Source organism: Sus scrofa, chromosome 8 (assembly GCF_000003025.6).
Source record: "Sus scrofa isolate TJ Tabasco breed Duroc chromosome 8, Sscrofa11.1, whole genome shotgun sequence".
Lineage (NCBI taxonomy): Eukaryota > Metazoa > Chordata > Mammalia > Artiodactyla > Suidae > Sus > Sus scrofa.
This window is the reverse complement of record NC_010450.4, coordinates 67,703,649-67,721,507: the sequence shown is the minus strand read 5'-3', so window position 1 is coordinate 67,721,507 and position 17,859 is coordinate 67,703,649. Positions and strand designations below refer to the sequence as shown.

Below are 17,859 nucleotides of genomic sequence, written 5' to 3'. Positions count from 1 at the left end.
TTTTTGTGACCGTATCTTCTTTTTAAACTAAAACTGCACAGTAATAGAATATATTAGAATACTTTTGTTATTAGAGTTGTCAGATTAAGAAAAAAAACAAATCCCCAGACCCAGGGATGCTTCATCAGCCTTTTCTATAATGTCAAGCTGTATAAAGGTTCTTCCAAAAATTGTATAAAGTCCTCACTCTTGTTTACTAACTTCCAAGGAATAAAATATGACTGATAAATTCCTATTCTCAAACTAGTTCAAATACCCCTGAACTTCCTGAAAGGTTATGCTCAAAGAAGGTGGTTTTACTCTGATGGAAAAAAAAAACAAAAAACAAACCCAGATGTATAAACCTACAACGAACCTCAAAATTTCAGTTAAGAACTAAAAACCACACAAACACATGGCACTTTGAGGCAGAATTTAAATTTCATACCACAAACCACATAGTTGAGTGAAACTTCTTCCCAAAACCCAAGGGGAAAAAAAAGCATAAAATGGCAAGAGGCTTATAGTCAACAGTAGGACTGTGTAGAAAATACTGAGCAAGTGATAAAGTGAAGTAAGAGTGCAGTAGTTATCTTCCCAAACTCCTTAAAGAATAAATTTATTTTGGAAGTTCCCATTGTGGCTCAGCAGTAACAAGCCCAACTAGTATCCATGAGGATGCAGGTCTGATCACTGGCCTGGCTCAGTGGGTTAGGAATCTGGTGTTAGCCATGAGTAGTGGTGTAGGTTGCAGACACGGCTTAGATCCCATGTTGCTGTGGCTGTGGTGTAGGCTGGCAGCTGCAGCTACGGATCTGACCCCTAGCCTGAGAACTTCTATAAGCCACAGGTGTGGCGCTAAAAAGCAAAAAAAAAAAAAAAAAGAAAGAAACAGGGGAAAAAAAAACATATTTAAAGATTTTTCATTCAGTTGGTTATTTTTCCTTATTATTGATGGTTTTTTTCACTGGGAAGAAGCCTTTTAATTTGATGTAGTCCCATTTGTTTATTTTTGCTTTTGATTCTCTTGCTGTTAGTCAGATCCAAAAAACTCACTAAGGAGTTCCCGTCGTGGCGCAGTTGGTTAATGAATCCGACTAGGAACCATGAGGTTGCGGGTTCGATCCCTGGCCTTGCTCAGTGGGTTAATGATCCAGCGTTGCCGTGAGCTGTGGTGTAGGTCGCAGACTCAGCTCGGATCCTGCGTTGCTGTGGCTGTGGCATAGGCTGGCAGCTACAGCTCCGATTCAACCCCTAGCCTGGGAACCTCCATATGCCGCGGGAGCGGCCCAAGAAATGGCAAAAAGACAAAAAAAAAAAAAAAAAAAAAAAAAAAACTCACTAAGACCAATGTCAAGAAGCTTACTGCCTATGTAGTTTTATGGTTTCACCGCTTATCTTCGTCTTTAATCCATTTTAATTTTTGTAATTAATTTGTAACTTAATTTTAATTAATGTAAGATAGTGGTCCAGTTTTCCCAACATTATTTATGAAAGAAACTGTCCTTTTCCCACTATATATTGTATTCTTTGTTTTAACTGGCCATATATGTGTGGGTTTATTTCTTTATTCTATTCTACTGATCTATGTGTCTGTTCTTATGCCAGCACCACAGTGTTTTGCTTTACTATAGTTCTGTAGTATAGTCTGAAATCAGGGAGTGTGAAACCTCCAGCTTTATTCTTCTCAAGATTGTTTTGGCTATTCAGGATCTTTTGTGGTTCCATACAAATTTTTTATTTGTTCTAGTTCTATTACAAATAATTTTCACAGGGACTTCACTGAACACACAGATTGTTATGGACATTTTAACAATATTAATTCTTCCCACCCATGAGCACAGACTATTTTTCCATTTATTTGTTTTTTTTTTTAATTTTTTCATCAGTGTCTCATAATTTTCAGCACATAAGTCTTCCCCCTCCTTGGCAATTTATTCCTAGGTATTTTGTTCTTTTCAATGCAATTATAAATGGGATTGTTTTCATGATTTCTTCTTTCTGATAGTTATTATTAATGTACAGAAATAAAACATATTTTTGTACATTAATTTTGTATCCTGTAACTTTATGGAATTAATTTATTAGTTCTAACAGTTTTTTTTTGATGGGGGAGTCTTAAAGTTTTCTATATATATTATCATGTCATCTGAAAATAGGGACAATTTTACTTCTTCCTTTCTAATTTGTACATCTTTTATTTCTTTTTTCCTGCTTAATTGCTGTGACTAGGACTTCCTACTGAATGGAAGAAAATACCTGTACATCATGTGTCCAACAAGGGGTTAATATCCAACATATATAAAGAACCCATACAACTCAATAACAAAAACAATCCAATTAAAAAATGGGCAGAAAATCTAGACATTTTTCCAAAGAAGGTATACAGACAACCAACAGGCTCATGAAAAGATGTGTAAATCACTAATCATCAGGGAAATGCAAATCAAAATCACAATGAGATATTAACTTATACATGTCAGAATGGCTATTATCAACAAGACAAGAAATAACAAGTATTAGTGAGGCTGTGGAGACAAGGGAGCTTCATGCACTGTTGGTAGAATGTAAAATTGGTACAGCCACTGTGGAAAACAGTATGGAGGTTCCTCAAAAAAGTAAAAATAGATCTAGGGAGTTCCCGTTGTGGCTCAAAGGAAACGAACCCAAGTAGTATCCATAAGGGTGCAGGTTGGATCCCTGGCCTCCTCAGTGGGTTAAGGACCCAGCGTTGCCATGAACTGTGGTATAGGTTGCAAACATGGCTGAGATCTGGCATTGCTGTGGCTGTGGTGTAGGCCAGCAGCTGCAGCTCTGATTTGACCCCTAGCCTGGGAATTTCCATATGTCATGCATGTGGCCCTAAAATAAATAAATAAAATAAAAAGCAAAAAAAAAAAAAAAAAAAAATAGAGCTACCAAACGACTAGCAACTCAACTACTAGTTAACAATCCAAAGAAAACAAAAACACTAATATGAAAAGATGTACGTACCCCTATGTTTGTTGCAGTATTATTTACAATACCCAAAATATAGAAATAATGTAAGAGTCCATCAATGGATGAGTAGATAAAGATTGCTCTTACTCAATGGATGAGTAGATAAAGATGTAATATACATCTACAATGGGATAATACTTGGCCATAAAAGAGAAAATCCCACCATTTGTAACAAAATTAATGGACCTTGAGGATATCATGCTAAGTGAAATAGGTCAGACAGAGAAAGACAAATACTACATAATTTCATTTATACATGGAATAAAAAAACAAACAAACAAACACAATAAAGCAAACACTCCAGACTCATAGGTATAGAGAACAGAGGGGTGGTTGCCAGAATGAAGGGAGTTGGGGGGGGGTGAAAAGAGCAAAGGGGATCAAGAAGTACAAAATTCCAGTTATAAAATAAGTAAGTCATGAGGGGATGAGTACAGCAGGAGGAATACAGTCAATGATTGTATTAACTTTGGCGACAGATGGTATCTAGACTTACTGTGGTAGTCATTTCACAATGTATGTAAATGTTGAATCCTGCACCCTTGAAACTAATACAAAATTGTATGTTAATTACATCTCAATAAAAATGTATTAAAATATTAATGATATTAAATTATATATTAAATAATCAAAATATATATACTTTTTTTTACTTCATTAAAGGAATTGGATATATCTGGTACTAAAAAAGAGAGGCAGGGTGGCAGTAGTATTCATATATATAAGGACTCTCTGCAGCATAAATGTTAACTCAAAACAAAATTTAACTCTTGGATTAGTCTGCTCTATCACTGGTTACATTACCTATGGCTTACATGGCATATTTTTAAAAAATGAGATCCAACGCCTAGCCTAGGACTTCCATATACCACAGATGTGGCCTTAAGAAAAAAAAGAAAACAAAGATACTTCAATTTTACTGATAATTATAATAATACCTACTATTTATTAACCACTTTATGCCAGGAACTCTATGAAAAGCTTTACATACATTATCTCAACCCTATGAGATAGTTGTTACTGGTACTATTTTACAAATTTAAAAAATGTCGTTCAGAATTCCCGTGGTGGCGCAGTGGTTAATGAATCCGACTAGGAACATGAGGCTGCAGGTTCGATCCCTGGCCTTGCTCAGTGGGTAAAGGATCCAGCGTTGCCATGAGCTATGGTGTAACTGGCAGAGGCAGCTCGGATCCCAAGTTGCTGTGGCTCTGGTGTAGGCCGGCAGCAACAGCTCTGACTAGACCCCTAGCCTGGGAACCTCCATATGCTACGGGAGCGGCTCTAGAAAAGGCAAAAAGACAAAATAAATAAATAAATAAAATGTGGTTCAAAAAATTGACTAGGAGTTCCCATTGTGGCTCAGTGGGTTAAGAATCCAACTAGTGTCCATGAGGATGCAGGTTCCATCTCTGGCCTCACTCAGTGAGTTAAGGATCTAGCATTACCAGGAGCTGCGGAAAGGTCAAAGATGTGGCTTGGATCTGGCGTTGCTGTGGCTATGGCATAGGCTGCTGGCAGCTGCAGCTCCAGTTCAACCCCTAACCCGGGAACTTCCATATGCTACAGATGCAGCCCTAAAAAGAAAAAGAAAAAGATTTGTATCCCTGGGCCACTTACTTTCACTTTTGAAAATTTATCTTAAAGAAATAATCCAAAATACAGATTTAGCCACAAAGATGGTTATCACTGCTAAGCAAATAGGCTATCATTCCACTATTTATGAGGCACTGATACTATGCCTAATAATGGTACATATACAAGATAAATTAGGCTGCCTCTAGAAATCATTTACAGTAAACTTTTAATAACATTTGAAACTTCCTCTGACATAAACATTATGGGGGAAAAGAGCAAAGTATAAAATTAGACATGTTGTTGGGCCAAGTAAGATCTGTAGTTTTCTATGGGTGATAAGACATGGGTAAGTTTTACTTCCCTCTTTATTTTCTTAACTTTGAATAGTGAGCATATACTACTTAATATTTTTAAAAATTATGTACCCCACCCACCTGCCAAAATTAGATATAATAAATTGCCATTTCAACTATGTAAAAAAAAAATATGGGGTGGTCAGATTATGGATAATTTTTATTCTATTTCTGTTAATTCACATCTATAATTCTGTAATTCACTTCATTGATAGAACACTTCATGATTTTACAGAAAGCACAAATTACTGCCAAGATAAGTGAAAACAAGAATTATTGGAATTCCCATCATGGCTCAGTGGTTAACGAATCCAACTAGGAACCATGAGGTTGCAGGTTCAACCCCTGGCCTTGCTCAGTGGGTTAAGGATCCGGCGTTGCTGGGAGCTGTGGTGTAGGTTGCAGACGCGGCTCAGATCCCACGTTGCTGTGGCTCTGGAATAGGCCGGCGGCTACAGCTCCGATTCGACCCCTAACCTCGGAACCTCCATGTGCCGCGGGAGCGGCCCAAGAAATGGCAAAAAGACAAAAAAAAAAAAAAAAAAAAAGATAATCTTGCCGTGAGAGAGGACAGGAGGGGAGACTGCATAATCTTTTTAGGTACTTTGCCTCCTTATTTTGCTTAAATTGGTGGCAACTCATCAATAGTATAGCAACATATCAGCCACTAGGTGGCAGATAAAAAAAACCAAAACAAGCTAAAGATGCAGGTGCAAATTAAGTTACTGAATAGGGGAAGAGATTAAAGAGACCAACTGTTCCAATTCTACAGCTACTACCAAGAAGTGTGACTATATGGAAACATTCAAATTAGTACTGGCCTTACCAGAGCTGGGTCTGAAGACAGAGAACTTCTATTGACAACATGCTAAGAAAGCTGAGATTTGGACAATCTGTGATTCACACTTTAATCTCAAGGAATAAATCAGGGATGGTTTGGGAAAGAAGGGCTTCACGATGTTATTACGCATGGTAGGACCACCTGCATGGCAGCTATAAAGAAAGCCTGAAATTTTGACTCTAGTACACGGGATAAAAAATGTTCCAGCCCATAAGCATGAATATCAGATCCATGAAGCCAATAGTCTTAAAATGGAGACAGATACATCAATGTATCATAGACTGATGATATCAGTCATTAAGCTAATATTAATTCCCCTGAGCTCTGATTCCAAGTTTGACAACCTTCCTATTATAAACTGTCTTCCCATGTATATTAATGCAGTGTTTTTCAACTGCTCCCTTCCAACACAACTGAAGGATTCAGTACACTCCCAATACTAACAGTGATTCACTAAGGCCGTCATTTTTAACCAGGAGGCATCCCACATATTTAAATTCCCAAGGGATTATTTGTTGTTTGAAAAAGCACCCCACGGGAGTTCCCGTCATGGCACAGTGGTTAACAAATCCGACTAGGAACCATGAGGTTGAGGGTTCCATCCCTGGCCTTGCTCAGTGGGTTAAGGATCCGGCGTAGCCATGAGCTTCGGTGTAGGTCGCAGACGTGGCTCAGATCCCACGTTGTTGTGGCTCTGGCGTAGGCCAGCATCTACAGCTCCGATTAGACCCCCTAGCCTGGGAACCTCCCTCCATATGCTGTGGGAGCAGCCCTAGAAAAGGCAAAAAGACAAAAAAAAGAAAAAGAAAGAAAGAAAAAGCACCCCAAATCCTTAAGATTCTGAGTTCCTTCCAATGGTTGAGAATTATGGCCACATAGAGAATGGATTGACTGAATCCAATGCATCTGATAATTACATCTCTCTCTGAAAATTAAATTTTTTTTTTTTTCTGGTCACATCTGTAGAATGTGGAAATTCCCAGGTAAGGGATCAAATCCAAGCCACAGCTGCAATCTATGCCACAGTTGTGGCAACTCAGCATCCTTAACCCACTGGGCCCAGCTGGGGCGCAAACCTGCACCACCAGTGAAACAACACCAGGTCCTTAACCCACTGCACCACAGCAGGAACTCCTGCAAATTAAAATTTTTTATTTTGGTTTTCATATATGCTTCTGTGCAACTGATTAATGTAAGGTTTACTGAGAGGCAGAAACATTTAATGTGACAACAAATCAATTATACATATTTAATATGAGTCAGAAGCTATGATGTTAAAATTGGAATGGCGGGCGTTCTCATTGTGGCTCAGCAGGTTAAGAATCTGACTAGTATCCATGAGGATGCGAGTTTGATCCCTGGTCTCACTCAGTGGGTTAAGGATCCAGCATTGCCACAAGCTGCAGCATGGGTCACAGATGTAGCTTGGATCAGGCATTGCTGTGTCCGTTGTGTACACCTGCAGCTGCAGCTCCAATTTAACCCTTTGCCTGGAAACTTCCATATGCCATTAGTGCAGCCACTAAAAGAAAAAAAAACAAAAAACTGGAATGGACCTTAAATGAAGGTCACCTAATCCAATGTCTAGTCTAACATTCCCTCAGTGAAAGAACCCCTTCGATACTTCTCACACTGGCATAATTTCGCTAACCTAACACCTGAGAATAACTGCACAGACAGCTGACCCCAATGAGGGGAAGAAAGAGTATTTTTTAGAACACAGGTCTCTTGAATAGGGCACATCAGTGAAAGAGATCACAAGACATACTTTAGGAAGTAAAAATGCAGGTAAGGAAAGAGAAGATCCAAACGAGAATGGGACAAAAGGACCTGAATAGGGACTTCACAACAGAAATCCAAATGGCAAATAAATTAATTAAAGGAGCACAATCTCATTAGCAAGCAGGGAAAAACCAATTAAAAACATAGGCGATGGGAGTTCCCGTCGTGGCGCAGTGGTTAACGAATCCGACTAGGAACCATGAGGTTGAGGGTTCGGTCCCGTGGGTTAACGATCCGGCGTTGCCGTGACCTGTGGTGTAGGTTGCAGACCCGGCTTGGATCCCACGTTGCTGTGGCTCTGGTGTAGGCCGGTGGCTACAGCTCCGATGGACCCCTAGCCTGAGAGTCTCCATATGCCACGGGAGCGGCCCAAGAAATAGCAAAAAGACAAAAAACAAAACAAAAAAAAACCACAGGCGATATTAAATGTTCAACAGAATGACAAAAACTAGGAAGCTGGGCAAAGCTAAAATATTGGCAAAGGCGTGGACTAATGTGGGGAAAGCAAACTGATAAAACCACTTCAGAAAACAGGTGTCATACACGTACACCGGCACTCAGTACTTTTCCTTCTTATTCCAAGAGGAACTCTTGCATGTGTACACCAGGATTCATACCAAGGCTGTTTTTACAGCAACTAAACTAGGAACCACTTAAAATCTGATCAAAGCAAGAGAATGGACAAATAGTGATGTGAACACAACTGAATACCATATGGCAATGAAAATGAACACGCTATAGCTGCTGGCAACAATACAGACAAATTTAAGCAAACGAAGCAAGAGGAAAAAGAATGCAAACAGATGACTTCATTTATATAACATTAAAAACCAGACAAAACTAAATTTTATTTCTTAGAGATATGTTCATGTACATCAAACTCTTCTTAGAAAGCAAGAAAATTATTATCACAAGAGTTATTTATGTGAGTGATTACCCCAAGCAGAGTTATCACCCTTGGGAAGGAGATACTGTCACCTGAAAGGGGGCTTCTTGAACAAAAGTAATGGTTTATTTCTTGACTTGGATAATGGTTACAAAGATATTGGCCTTCAAAAATTGTTCATCAAACTATACATATGTTTCATAAACTTTTCCATAGTTATATCACATTAATAAAAAAATGTTGAATGAAGCAAATATGTTTACCCACTTTAAAACTCTACTTAAGGTTAACCCTGCCTTTCCTCAAAGACTATACTGAAATATAAATTTCTTAAAAAGATGGAGTCCATATGGGAAAGAATTCCCTTCAGAATTTAATCCTGGGAGAGTTCCCGTTGTCACGAAGCAGAAACAAATCTGACTAGGAGCCATGAGGTTGCAGGTTCGATCCCTGGCCTCGATCAGTGGATTAAGGATCTGGCGTTGCTGTGGCTGTGGTGCAGGCCAGAGGCTACAGCTCTGATCCGACCCCTAGCTTGGGAATCTCCATATGCCACAGGTTTGGCCCTAAAAAGACAAAAGACAAAAAAAAAAATTTTTTTTAATAAGTAAATAAGGCTATATTTGAAAGTTTCATTGGCAAAGGAAAAGCAAACAAAAACCCCAAAAATATCAATGCTCGTCTAAACCAAAAGATTTTTATTGTATTAAATAGTTAAATTTTACTTTCATACCTCAAATTCATTTTGAGTACTCTGAACATTGCACCACCTGGCAACAGGTTCAGGAACCACTTCCCAATCCTCGCAGACTTGTTTAAGAATATTCACAAATGTTGACTTCCCCGCAGCTGTTGTGAGAAGAAAAGTGAAATTGAGAAAGGAAACTCATCAGGAATTAAATAAGATAGTCATCAGCCTTTGCAAAATTTGTAAGAGCAAACAATACAAAAAATATTCAATTTTCTATACTTCCTCTTTCAGATTTTTTTAAAATGAAAAGTAAAAGGTCCTTGCCCACTTGTGTTAAGCACATTTGTTTGTTACCACTTTTAGTTTACAAAAACCATGGAACAAAAGGATTCGAAAATTCTTGTCCTGAACTTTCCTTAACAAAACAATTAGAGATAACGCTATGGGAAGTGGTTAAGGCTATTCTCCCAGCTTAGGTATATAATTTTAGGCAAGTCACTGAACCTCTCTGTTCCTGTTTTCTCATAGAATAATGGAGATTATACTCATAATACCTCCTCCTCATGGAAACTGTTGTGATAAACAAGTAAACTGCCCCTACAGTGACAGTCATTCCAGGCTCCTGCATTTTCAAAATTTTCCTCTCTAATGGCTCTAGCTGTTCAGTGTACAAACTCAGGTCTTTCCAATCTAAAACCAATCTAGAAACAACCAAAGAAACCACAAAATTAATATAAAGATGCATCCAATGCCTAAAGTTTTAGGATGTGAAATAATATGATTCTCTTTTATGACACTAATTATCATACGGCACCACGGCTAACAGAAATCATAAAAGTATTTTTGGGAGTTCCCATGATGGCTCAGCAGAAACAAATCCAAGTAGGAACACTGAGGTTTCAGGTTCGATCCCTCAGTGAGTTAAGGATCCGGCATTGCTGAGTTGCAGTATAGGTCGCAGACGCAGCTTGGATTCTGCATTGCTGTGGCTCTGGCGTAGGCCAGCAGCTGTAGCTCCGATTAGACCTCTAGCCTGGGAACCTCCATGTGCCGTGATTGTGGCCCTGAAAAGGCAAAAATAAATAAATAAGTGAATAAAAATAAAACTATTTTTGCAAAGCACCTCCTACAAGCAATAGCCATGTTTTTTCTGTTTTACTTTCACGGTTCTGTGCACTCTATGCAATGCTTTTAAAAAATTTTGTTTAAGTTTTATGTACCTTACTTCTCTCTAATCATTCACTAATTTCTGAGATATCTAGGAGGAAAAAGAAAATAGTTCAGGTCTAATCAAGACATATTACATTCACTATTTTAAAATAACCTGGGAATTCATTCAATGTAATAGTAAGGAAAGTCTTGACCTAGAATTTAACAGGGTGTAGCAAGACTCTTAATGACCACAACACCCTTCCTATCTGAAGCTACCAAATGTGATTAGTCTCGTCATCTCTAATCAGCATGTTTTTTTTCGCTCTCCTTCCATATGTATAAATACAAATGTATGTACACATAGATAAGCATTAAAAAAAAAGAGGCAACTACAGCAAAGCCTCCTCCTGCTTACAAACGGGATCCAAAAAGGGCCAAAAGAACTTACCTTTGACTTGAAGAATTATAATCAAATCTAAAACATTATATAGGGTAATATAAAAAAAACTGGAAGAATTTTAGAGGACAGTTGGGAAGCAAAACACAAAAATCATACTATCACCACAGGATAAGAGAAAAAATTTTTAAGGATAAACTAGATGACCATCAGGTTTAATCACAGGAAAATCACTGGTGACCAGAGATTTCATGTGAACAGCGTAAGCACAGAAACTGTAAGCCATTTAGAAGAACGGAAAGTGGAAACATAAAACACTCACCAGACATTCACTGAACTACATGGAGGAGGGAGGTAGTTCCCACTGCGGCTCAGTGGGTTATGAACCTGACTAATATCCATGAGGATACTAGTTCGATCCCTGGCCTCACTCAGTGGCTTAAGGATCCAGCATTGCCGTGAGCTGTGGTGTAGGCTGCAGATTCGGCTCAGATCTGGCATTGCTGTGCCTGTGGTGTAGGCTAATAGCTACAGCTCAAATTCGACCTCTAGCCTGGGAACTTCCATATGCTGCAGGTGTGGTCCTAAAAATAAAGCAAAAATAAATAAATAAATGGAGAAAGGAAAGAAAACATGCTGTTGTTCATGGTCGTTTGGGGTTAGTAGATGCAAACTATTACATTTAGAATGGATAAGCAATGAGATCTTACTGTGCAGCACAGGGAACTATATCCAGTCTCTTGGGACAGACCATGGCAAAAGATAAGATAAGAAAGGGAATGTATATATATATGCATGACTGGGTCACTGTGCTGTAAGGTAGAAATTGGCACAACATTGTGAATCAACCATAACTTAATAAAAAAATAAATAAGAAAACATGCTGATCAGAAAGAGCACACAAGGAATACACTGAAAAATCAGCCATCAGCCAGAGTCTAAAAGGCTAGAGCATCCAGCTTTCTTCTGAATACTGCTTACAAACAGAAAAAGCTCATGTGGTCATACTCTGCAATTTTAAGAGTAATAATAGTTATTCTCTAAAATTACTCTTTAGTACAAGCAGTGTAAAAATAGCTACCTACAGTTCCCAATCAGTTCCTTAACTTTGAGGGAGAAAGTGAGGAGCTTGAAAATAATCTAATTAATAAATTAATATTTTAGGAAGGCAAAGAATAACAAGAACACTGATTTGAATACTTTAAAAAGTCACAGGAGGAGTTCTCTCGTGACATAGCAGGTTAAGGATCCAGCGTTGTCACTGCTATGGCTTGAGTCGCTGTTTTGCCATGGGTTTGATCCCTCGCTCAGGAAGTTTACATGCCATGTGTGGGGCCAAAATAAATAAATAAATAAAAAGTATGAGACCCAACAAAATCACTAACGCTAAGCAGGCATTATGATGCCAAAAATCATTCTATACAGACCATTAAGATGAGAAGTAGGCAAGGCCTCCAAAATCTAACATAAGGGAGTATTTTTTAACGGAGAACATGAGAAAATGAGTTACATGAGTGTGAAATGAAAATGATCAGTCAGTTCAAATTTTAAAAAATAGAGGAATCACAAAATAGTCTTTAACATACAGATCAACAACTTGTACAATTATGGTTTATTTGGGCCTAGCAAGTAAGGCAGAGGGCCTATCAACAACAGTGCGGAAGCATTAATAAACAGCAACTGACAAAGCCAGTGTCAGGGAAAACAATTAAGTGGTAAAGAACATCCTATCTAAAGAGCAAATTATTGTCTTACAGAAACACAGGCCCAGTGTTACCAGATCTTCAGATTTTAAGAGAAGCCAAGAATCTAGATGTTTATGGGAAATCTCAACATTTTTAAATACCAGTAATTAATTAAAAAATAGTTTTCAAATCTGGTCAGGCTGATATTGTATAAATGCAGGCCATTAGTTTGCAACTCCTTTCAGCATAGGTAATGGGGAGGTAAGAAAATTTCAAGCAGGGGACAAAACAATCATGTCTATATATAGAAAGACGGCTCTGGAAGAATTTAGAGAAACTGGAGATGGGGACATATTAGGAAATTATTTCAGGTGCTGAGAAGATTAAAGATGTTTAGAAGGAAGTAAATGCCTAGATATCATATGTTGTTTGACCGGATTTAGGAAAGGGAAGTGATTAATTCATTGTGGTATAGATCTGAGAGGTTGTTCATTCCAATTTACTTTTGAAATGGCTTTTTTCAACTACTTTCTCCTGTCTTTATATATGGTCTTCTATTTCCAATAAGTACTTTGATGAATCATACTAGTAAACATTCACCTTCAAAGAACTTATCCAGCTAAGAGGATGTGAGAGTCTATCACATGTATCTTTCCCACCAGCTCCTTAACACTGGAGCAGTGAAACAAGATATCCTCTTCCAGAGTGTGTACAGCTTTTTCCATGCCTCGGAATGCTGCTAAAGCAACTTTGCATTGCCTTTTTCGAGAACTACAGTGTTTTGAAGGTGGTAAGAGTTTAAAAACATCCCCTATATGCATGAATGGCCAGTACCTAACTTGGGACCAAAAAAAATCCTATCAAAACAGGAAGTATCAGGCACAGGTTTACTGTGGTAGGAAATAGAGAGGAATCGAGAGTTCATGTGTCTTACAAAATGACAAAACCTCTTGCCTTGTACCTGAATGTTCACAGCAGTTTTATTCATAATCTAATTATTGGAAACAATCCAAAAGTCCACAACTAGGAAGAAATAAACTGTAGTATATCCATGCAATGGATATACCACTCAGCAACAAAAAAGAACAAACCACAGGTACAAGTGACATGAATAAATCTAAAAACATTTCGCTAAATTTGAGAAGCAAGACACCAAAGGCTACATGCTTAGATTTCATTTATATGACATTCTGGAAAAGGCAAAACTTGACAGGAATAGAAATCAGATCAGTGCTTGCCAGGGGGTAGGAACGGAGAGGGGGCTGACGACAAAAGAGCAAGAAGGACTTTGTGCAGTGATGGAAACGTTCTGACTCAATCTTGGTGGTGGTAGTAAAACATTGTCAAACCTCATAGAGGGGGAGTTCCCGTCGTGGCGCAGTAGTGAACGAATCCGACTAGGAACCATGACGTTGTGGGTTCGGTCCCTGCCCTTGCTCAGTGAGTTAATGATCCGGCGTTGCAGTGAGCTGTGGTATAGGTTGCAGACGCGGCTCGGATCCCGCGTTGCTGTGGCTCTGGCGTAGGCTGGTGGCTGCAGCTCCGATTCGACCCCTAGCCTGGGAACCTCCTTATGCCACGGAAGCGGCCCAAAGAAATAGCAAAAAGACAAAAAACAAAAAAAACCTCATAGAGTAAGAAGTATGCCTAAAAAGGGACAATTTAACCTATGTAAACTACACCTCAAGAACTGACACAAACACGCATCCTAAAAATAAATAAATAAAAATAAAACAGAAACAAAACCAAAAACCCTTCCTTGTGCGCGGTCCCAACAAAGAGGATGAAAAGAACCCGAGGCGCGCTTCCTAGGGCTCGCGGGCCTGGGGCCTAACGCGCAGAGCTGCCACCCCCGGCCGGGAGGGAAGCTGGGGAAGGCAGAGAAGGATGCTTTCGGAGGCACAAGCCTGAAGGCGCGTCCGCATCCACACACAGCACTAGGCAGGGCGGAAAGCCCCCACAGAAGCGACGCGGCGAGGGCGTGCTTCAGCAGCCGTCGCCGCCGTGACTACCCCCGCTTTTGGACCAACATTTCCCGAGGCTCCTTACCGATGTTCCCTTCAATGGAAATTTTCTTGATGCGGTTCCCCTCTGAGCTGGCTGGGGAAGACGGGCAGCTCCTCTTGGGGGGGGTGGCCATGCCTCGCCCGTGGCGGCCCCGAGGGCGTTGGGCAAGGGGGCTGGGAGGTGCCGCAGACTGCGCGCGCCGGGGCTCACGCTACCGCGGAGCTCGTGTGGACCCGCACGCGGAACCCTCACCCCTTGCAGGTTCTCCGGACGGCGGGCCCGCGGGTTTGATTTTGGCGCGCGGAGTCAGCTGCCGACGGGGGCGGGGCTGCAGAGTGGCCGCCCACCCAGCGAGGAAGCCACGCCCCCGCTTTCTCTCAAACCCGAGATCCCGCCTCGGCCCCTCGGCCTTCGCCCCCTTCGGCTGGGGCGGGGGGCCCCTACGTGCGCGCCCGGCACGTCGGGTCACGCGGGAACTGGGGACGGGGCCGCGGGAGCTGAGCGGGGGGCGGGACCGCGCGCGCGCCGGCGCGCCTTTTCCCAGCAAGCTGGGGCGGAGGGGCGTTCCCGGAATTGGCTGGGAACCGGCGCGGGCACCCAAGGTCGAAGGGCGCCCAGGGGCAGGGGGCGTCTCCTTCGCTCGTCACCTTCGCTAGTCACCTGGAGTGGGCTGGGTTTCGGAGAACTCCCCTCCCCTGTGGGGCCTGTGGACTCAGAGCATCTGGACCGAATTGGTTGGGCTTTTTTGTCTTTTTTTTTTTTTTTGGTCTTTTTGCCTTTTCTAGGGCCGCTCTGGGGTCATATGGAGGTTTCCAGGAGTCTAATCAGAGCTGTAGCCGCCAGCCTACGCCACAGCAACGCCAGATCCGAGCCAGGTCTGCGACCTAGACCACAGCTCATGGCAACACCAGATCCTTAACCTGCTGAGCAAGGCCACGGATGGAACCCGCAACCTCATGGTTCCTAGTCGGGTTCTTTAACACTGAGCCATGATGGGAACTCCGAGTCAGCTGGACTTTAAACTTGTCAGAGGGAAGCAATGAGTAGTAGAAAAACGGAGTCCCAGGAATTCTCAGCCAGGAGGACTGTCGCAGGCTAGATGGCGCTAGGCACCCCAGCCCTCAGGGAATGTAATTGCATTCTTGCGTGTAGACGGTATTTCCAGCGTTTTTCTTGAATTAACTAGCAATCAGGTGCCACAGATCTCACCATGAGCTCCTTTATCAGTGAGGAGCCAGGCACTGAGGGGCTACTGTTAAGTCTCCAAGTCAGTGAGTGGAAATGGGATAGAAAGTTAGGTTTTCAGATGCCACCTCCTGATCTCTCATATCCTGATATGGATGGCGCTTTGCGTTGAAGGGGTTGGAATATGCCACCCTGAATATGCCACTCTGGCATATTATTTTGGATTAAATAAGAACCTCTGACCCTTTGTTCCTACCTGAAAGCAGGAAATAAATCTCTCATGTAAAAGGTACCCTCCCTGTACCAAGAGGGTAGAAAGCATCCTTATTATCAGAGATTGGGAATTCAGGGCAGAGAAGGCTGGATAAATAAACCTTGTTACTGTTTCATCAATTTACTACAACTGGCCCAAACCCTTCCTCTTGTGGCTTCTTCACAAATTTATTATTTGTCTAAAAGGTATAAAAGCTTCCCGCTTTGGTCATTTCATTGATTCTCATATTTTTAAGGGGACTTTATATGTAATTAAATGCTTTTCTGCTATTAATCTGTCTTACATCAATGATTAGGTCAGCCAAAGAGCCTGAGAGGAAAAAAATTCTACACTCCTACAGTGATGAGAATAAGTCACCACACTGAGTAGGTTTCTTTTCAGCATACTATAAAACTAATTAACTTTGCTTGCCCTACACCTGGTGGTTAACAAATGTATGTTGAATATTTGAGTGCTTCCTTATATGCCATGTCCTCTGCTGGATGACTCATCTAATTGGGGACAAATGCAGACACACCCAGAGGAATTCATTTTCAGTCATGGTAAAGACCTAGTAAACAGGTCACTGCCCGGGCTGGAAGTGCCCAAGTTCAAATTGTCTACAGAAACCAAAGGCCCTGTTACTCTTTTCTACCTTACAACTGTCAATCAGATCTGAAATGAATCTAAAGGTGGAATCACAACAAGGAAGATAAATGAAGCTGTTCTGAAATAAAGGGCAGAAATCAAAATGTGACTCGAGGATGAAAACAGCAAAAATCATTTTTTGTAACTTTCCAATATTGTGTTGTTATGCTATTATTTATGTATATTGCCTTTGTTTATCCCTATAGTGCTTAATAGCAGGATTCTTAAAATGAAAAAGGCCTGAATAGTCATTTGTATGGCAAGGAAGCCAGAGAAGCTACTGGGTGTTATATTCTACATCCCAGCTTGAGGGAAAAAACCCTGAGATAAATAAGGCGGGGTCCCAGAGACCTTCAAATAGGAAGAAAGTGGAACTGAATAAATCCCATATGGATCTGATGTTTGAGGTTGAGAAGCACAAATCTCTGAATATGGTTCCCCCTCCCCCCAAAAAACCCAACAAAAACAAAAACCACAAAAAAAGTACTTGTACAGTGATTAAGAGTTTAAGCACTGGAAATTTAAAGACTGGTTTCGAATTCCAGTTCTGCCAGTTTCTGCTGTGAGGACTTGAGTTCCTCCGAGCTTAAAGAGTGTACCTCAAAAATACAAATGAAGTAAATGTGGAAACAAGGAACCTAACTCATTTAACATCAAGTTCAGGTCAATTTCCCATTTTCCTACATAACCAGTGGATAACACAAGGAAGAGACAAGAGAAAAGCACATTCAAAATCACCTCCCTGATTTTTGTCCCCAATGCCCTATCTAAAACCCATGTAGTCAACTGTTTCCGAATTTTAAAAAATTTAGGTCACATACTAGCATATGCTATATATATACATAACCATTCTTTATCCTCCTGCAGAAGTGCTAAGTCAAATACACTAATATTTTGCAGTGGGGCATTAAAGTGTTCACATTAATTGGGACAGACTATTAACCTCAGTTTGAAACCTCTGGTTTAACTGATTTTACATTAAAAAGTATTGGTCTAGGAGTTTCCATTGCAGTGCAGCAGAAATGAACCCAACTGGGAACCATGAGGTTTCAGGTTCGATCCCAGGCCTCACTCAGTGGGTTAAGGATCTGGCATTGCCGTGAGCTGTGGTGTAGGTTGCAGACATGGCTTGGATCTGGGGTTGCTGTGGCTGTGGTGTAGTCCAGCGCCTATGGCTCCGATTCGAACCCTAGCCTGGGAACCTCCATATGCCGCAGGAGTAGCCCAAGAAATGGCAAAAAGACAAAAAAAAAAAAAGAAAAAGAAGAAGAATTAAAGGAATAATATTTAGGTTTTTTTTGTTTTTTTGGGGGTTGTCTTTTTTTTTTTTTTTTTACTTGTCTTTCTAGGGCTGCACTTGAGGCACATGGAGATTCCCAGGCTAGGGGTCTAATCGGAGCTGTAGCCACTGGCCTATGCCAC

The 17,859-nt window shown here is 40.7% G+C and overlaps 1 protein-coding gene across 4 annotated transcripts in view; it reads right to left on the bottom strand.

Moving 5' to 3' along the window:
- DCK (deoxycytidine kinase) overlaps nucleotides 1-14,847 on the bottom strand; it is a 30,083-nt gene extending 15,236 nt beyond the window's left edge. For 2 of the 4 annotated variants that reach the window (XM_021100596.1, XM_005656521.3), the window contains exons 1-2: nucleotides 14,394-14,640; nucleotides 9,153-9,268 (exon numbers count right to left, since the gene is read on the bottom strand). In XM_021100596.1, the coding sequence (XP_020956255.1) occupies nucleotides 9,153-9,268; nucleotides 14,394-14,484 (207 nt within the window). In that variant the 5' untranslated portion in view covers nucleotides 14,485-14,640. Of the gene's footprint in view, nucleotides 1-9,152; nucleotides 9,269-14,393 lie in introns of all 4 variants that reach the window. The other 2 variants (XM_003129074.5, XM_021100595.1) reach the window with 2 other exon arrangements.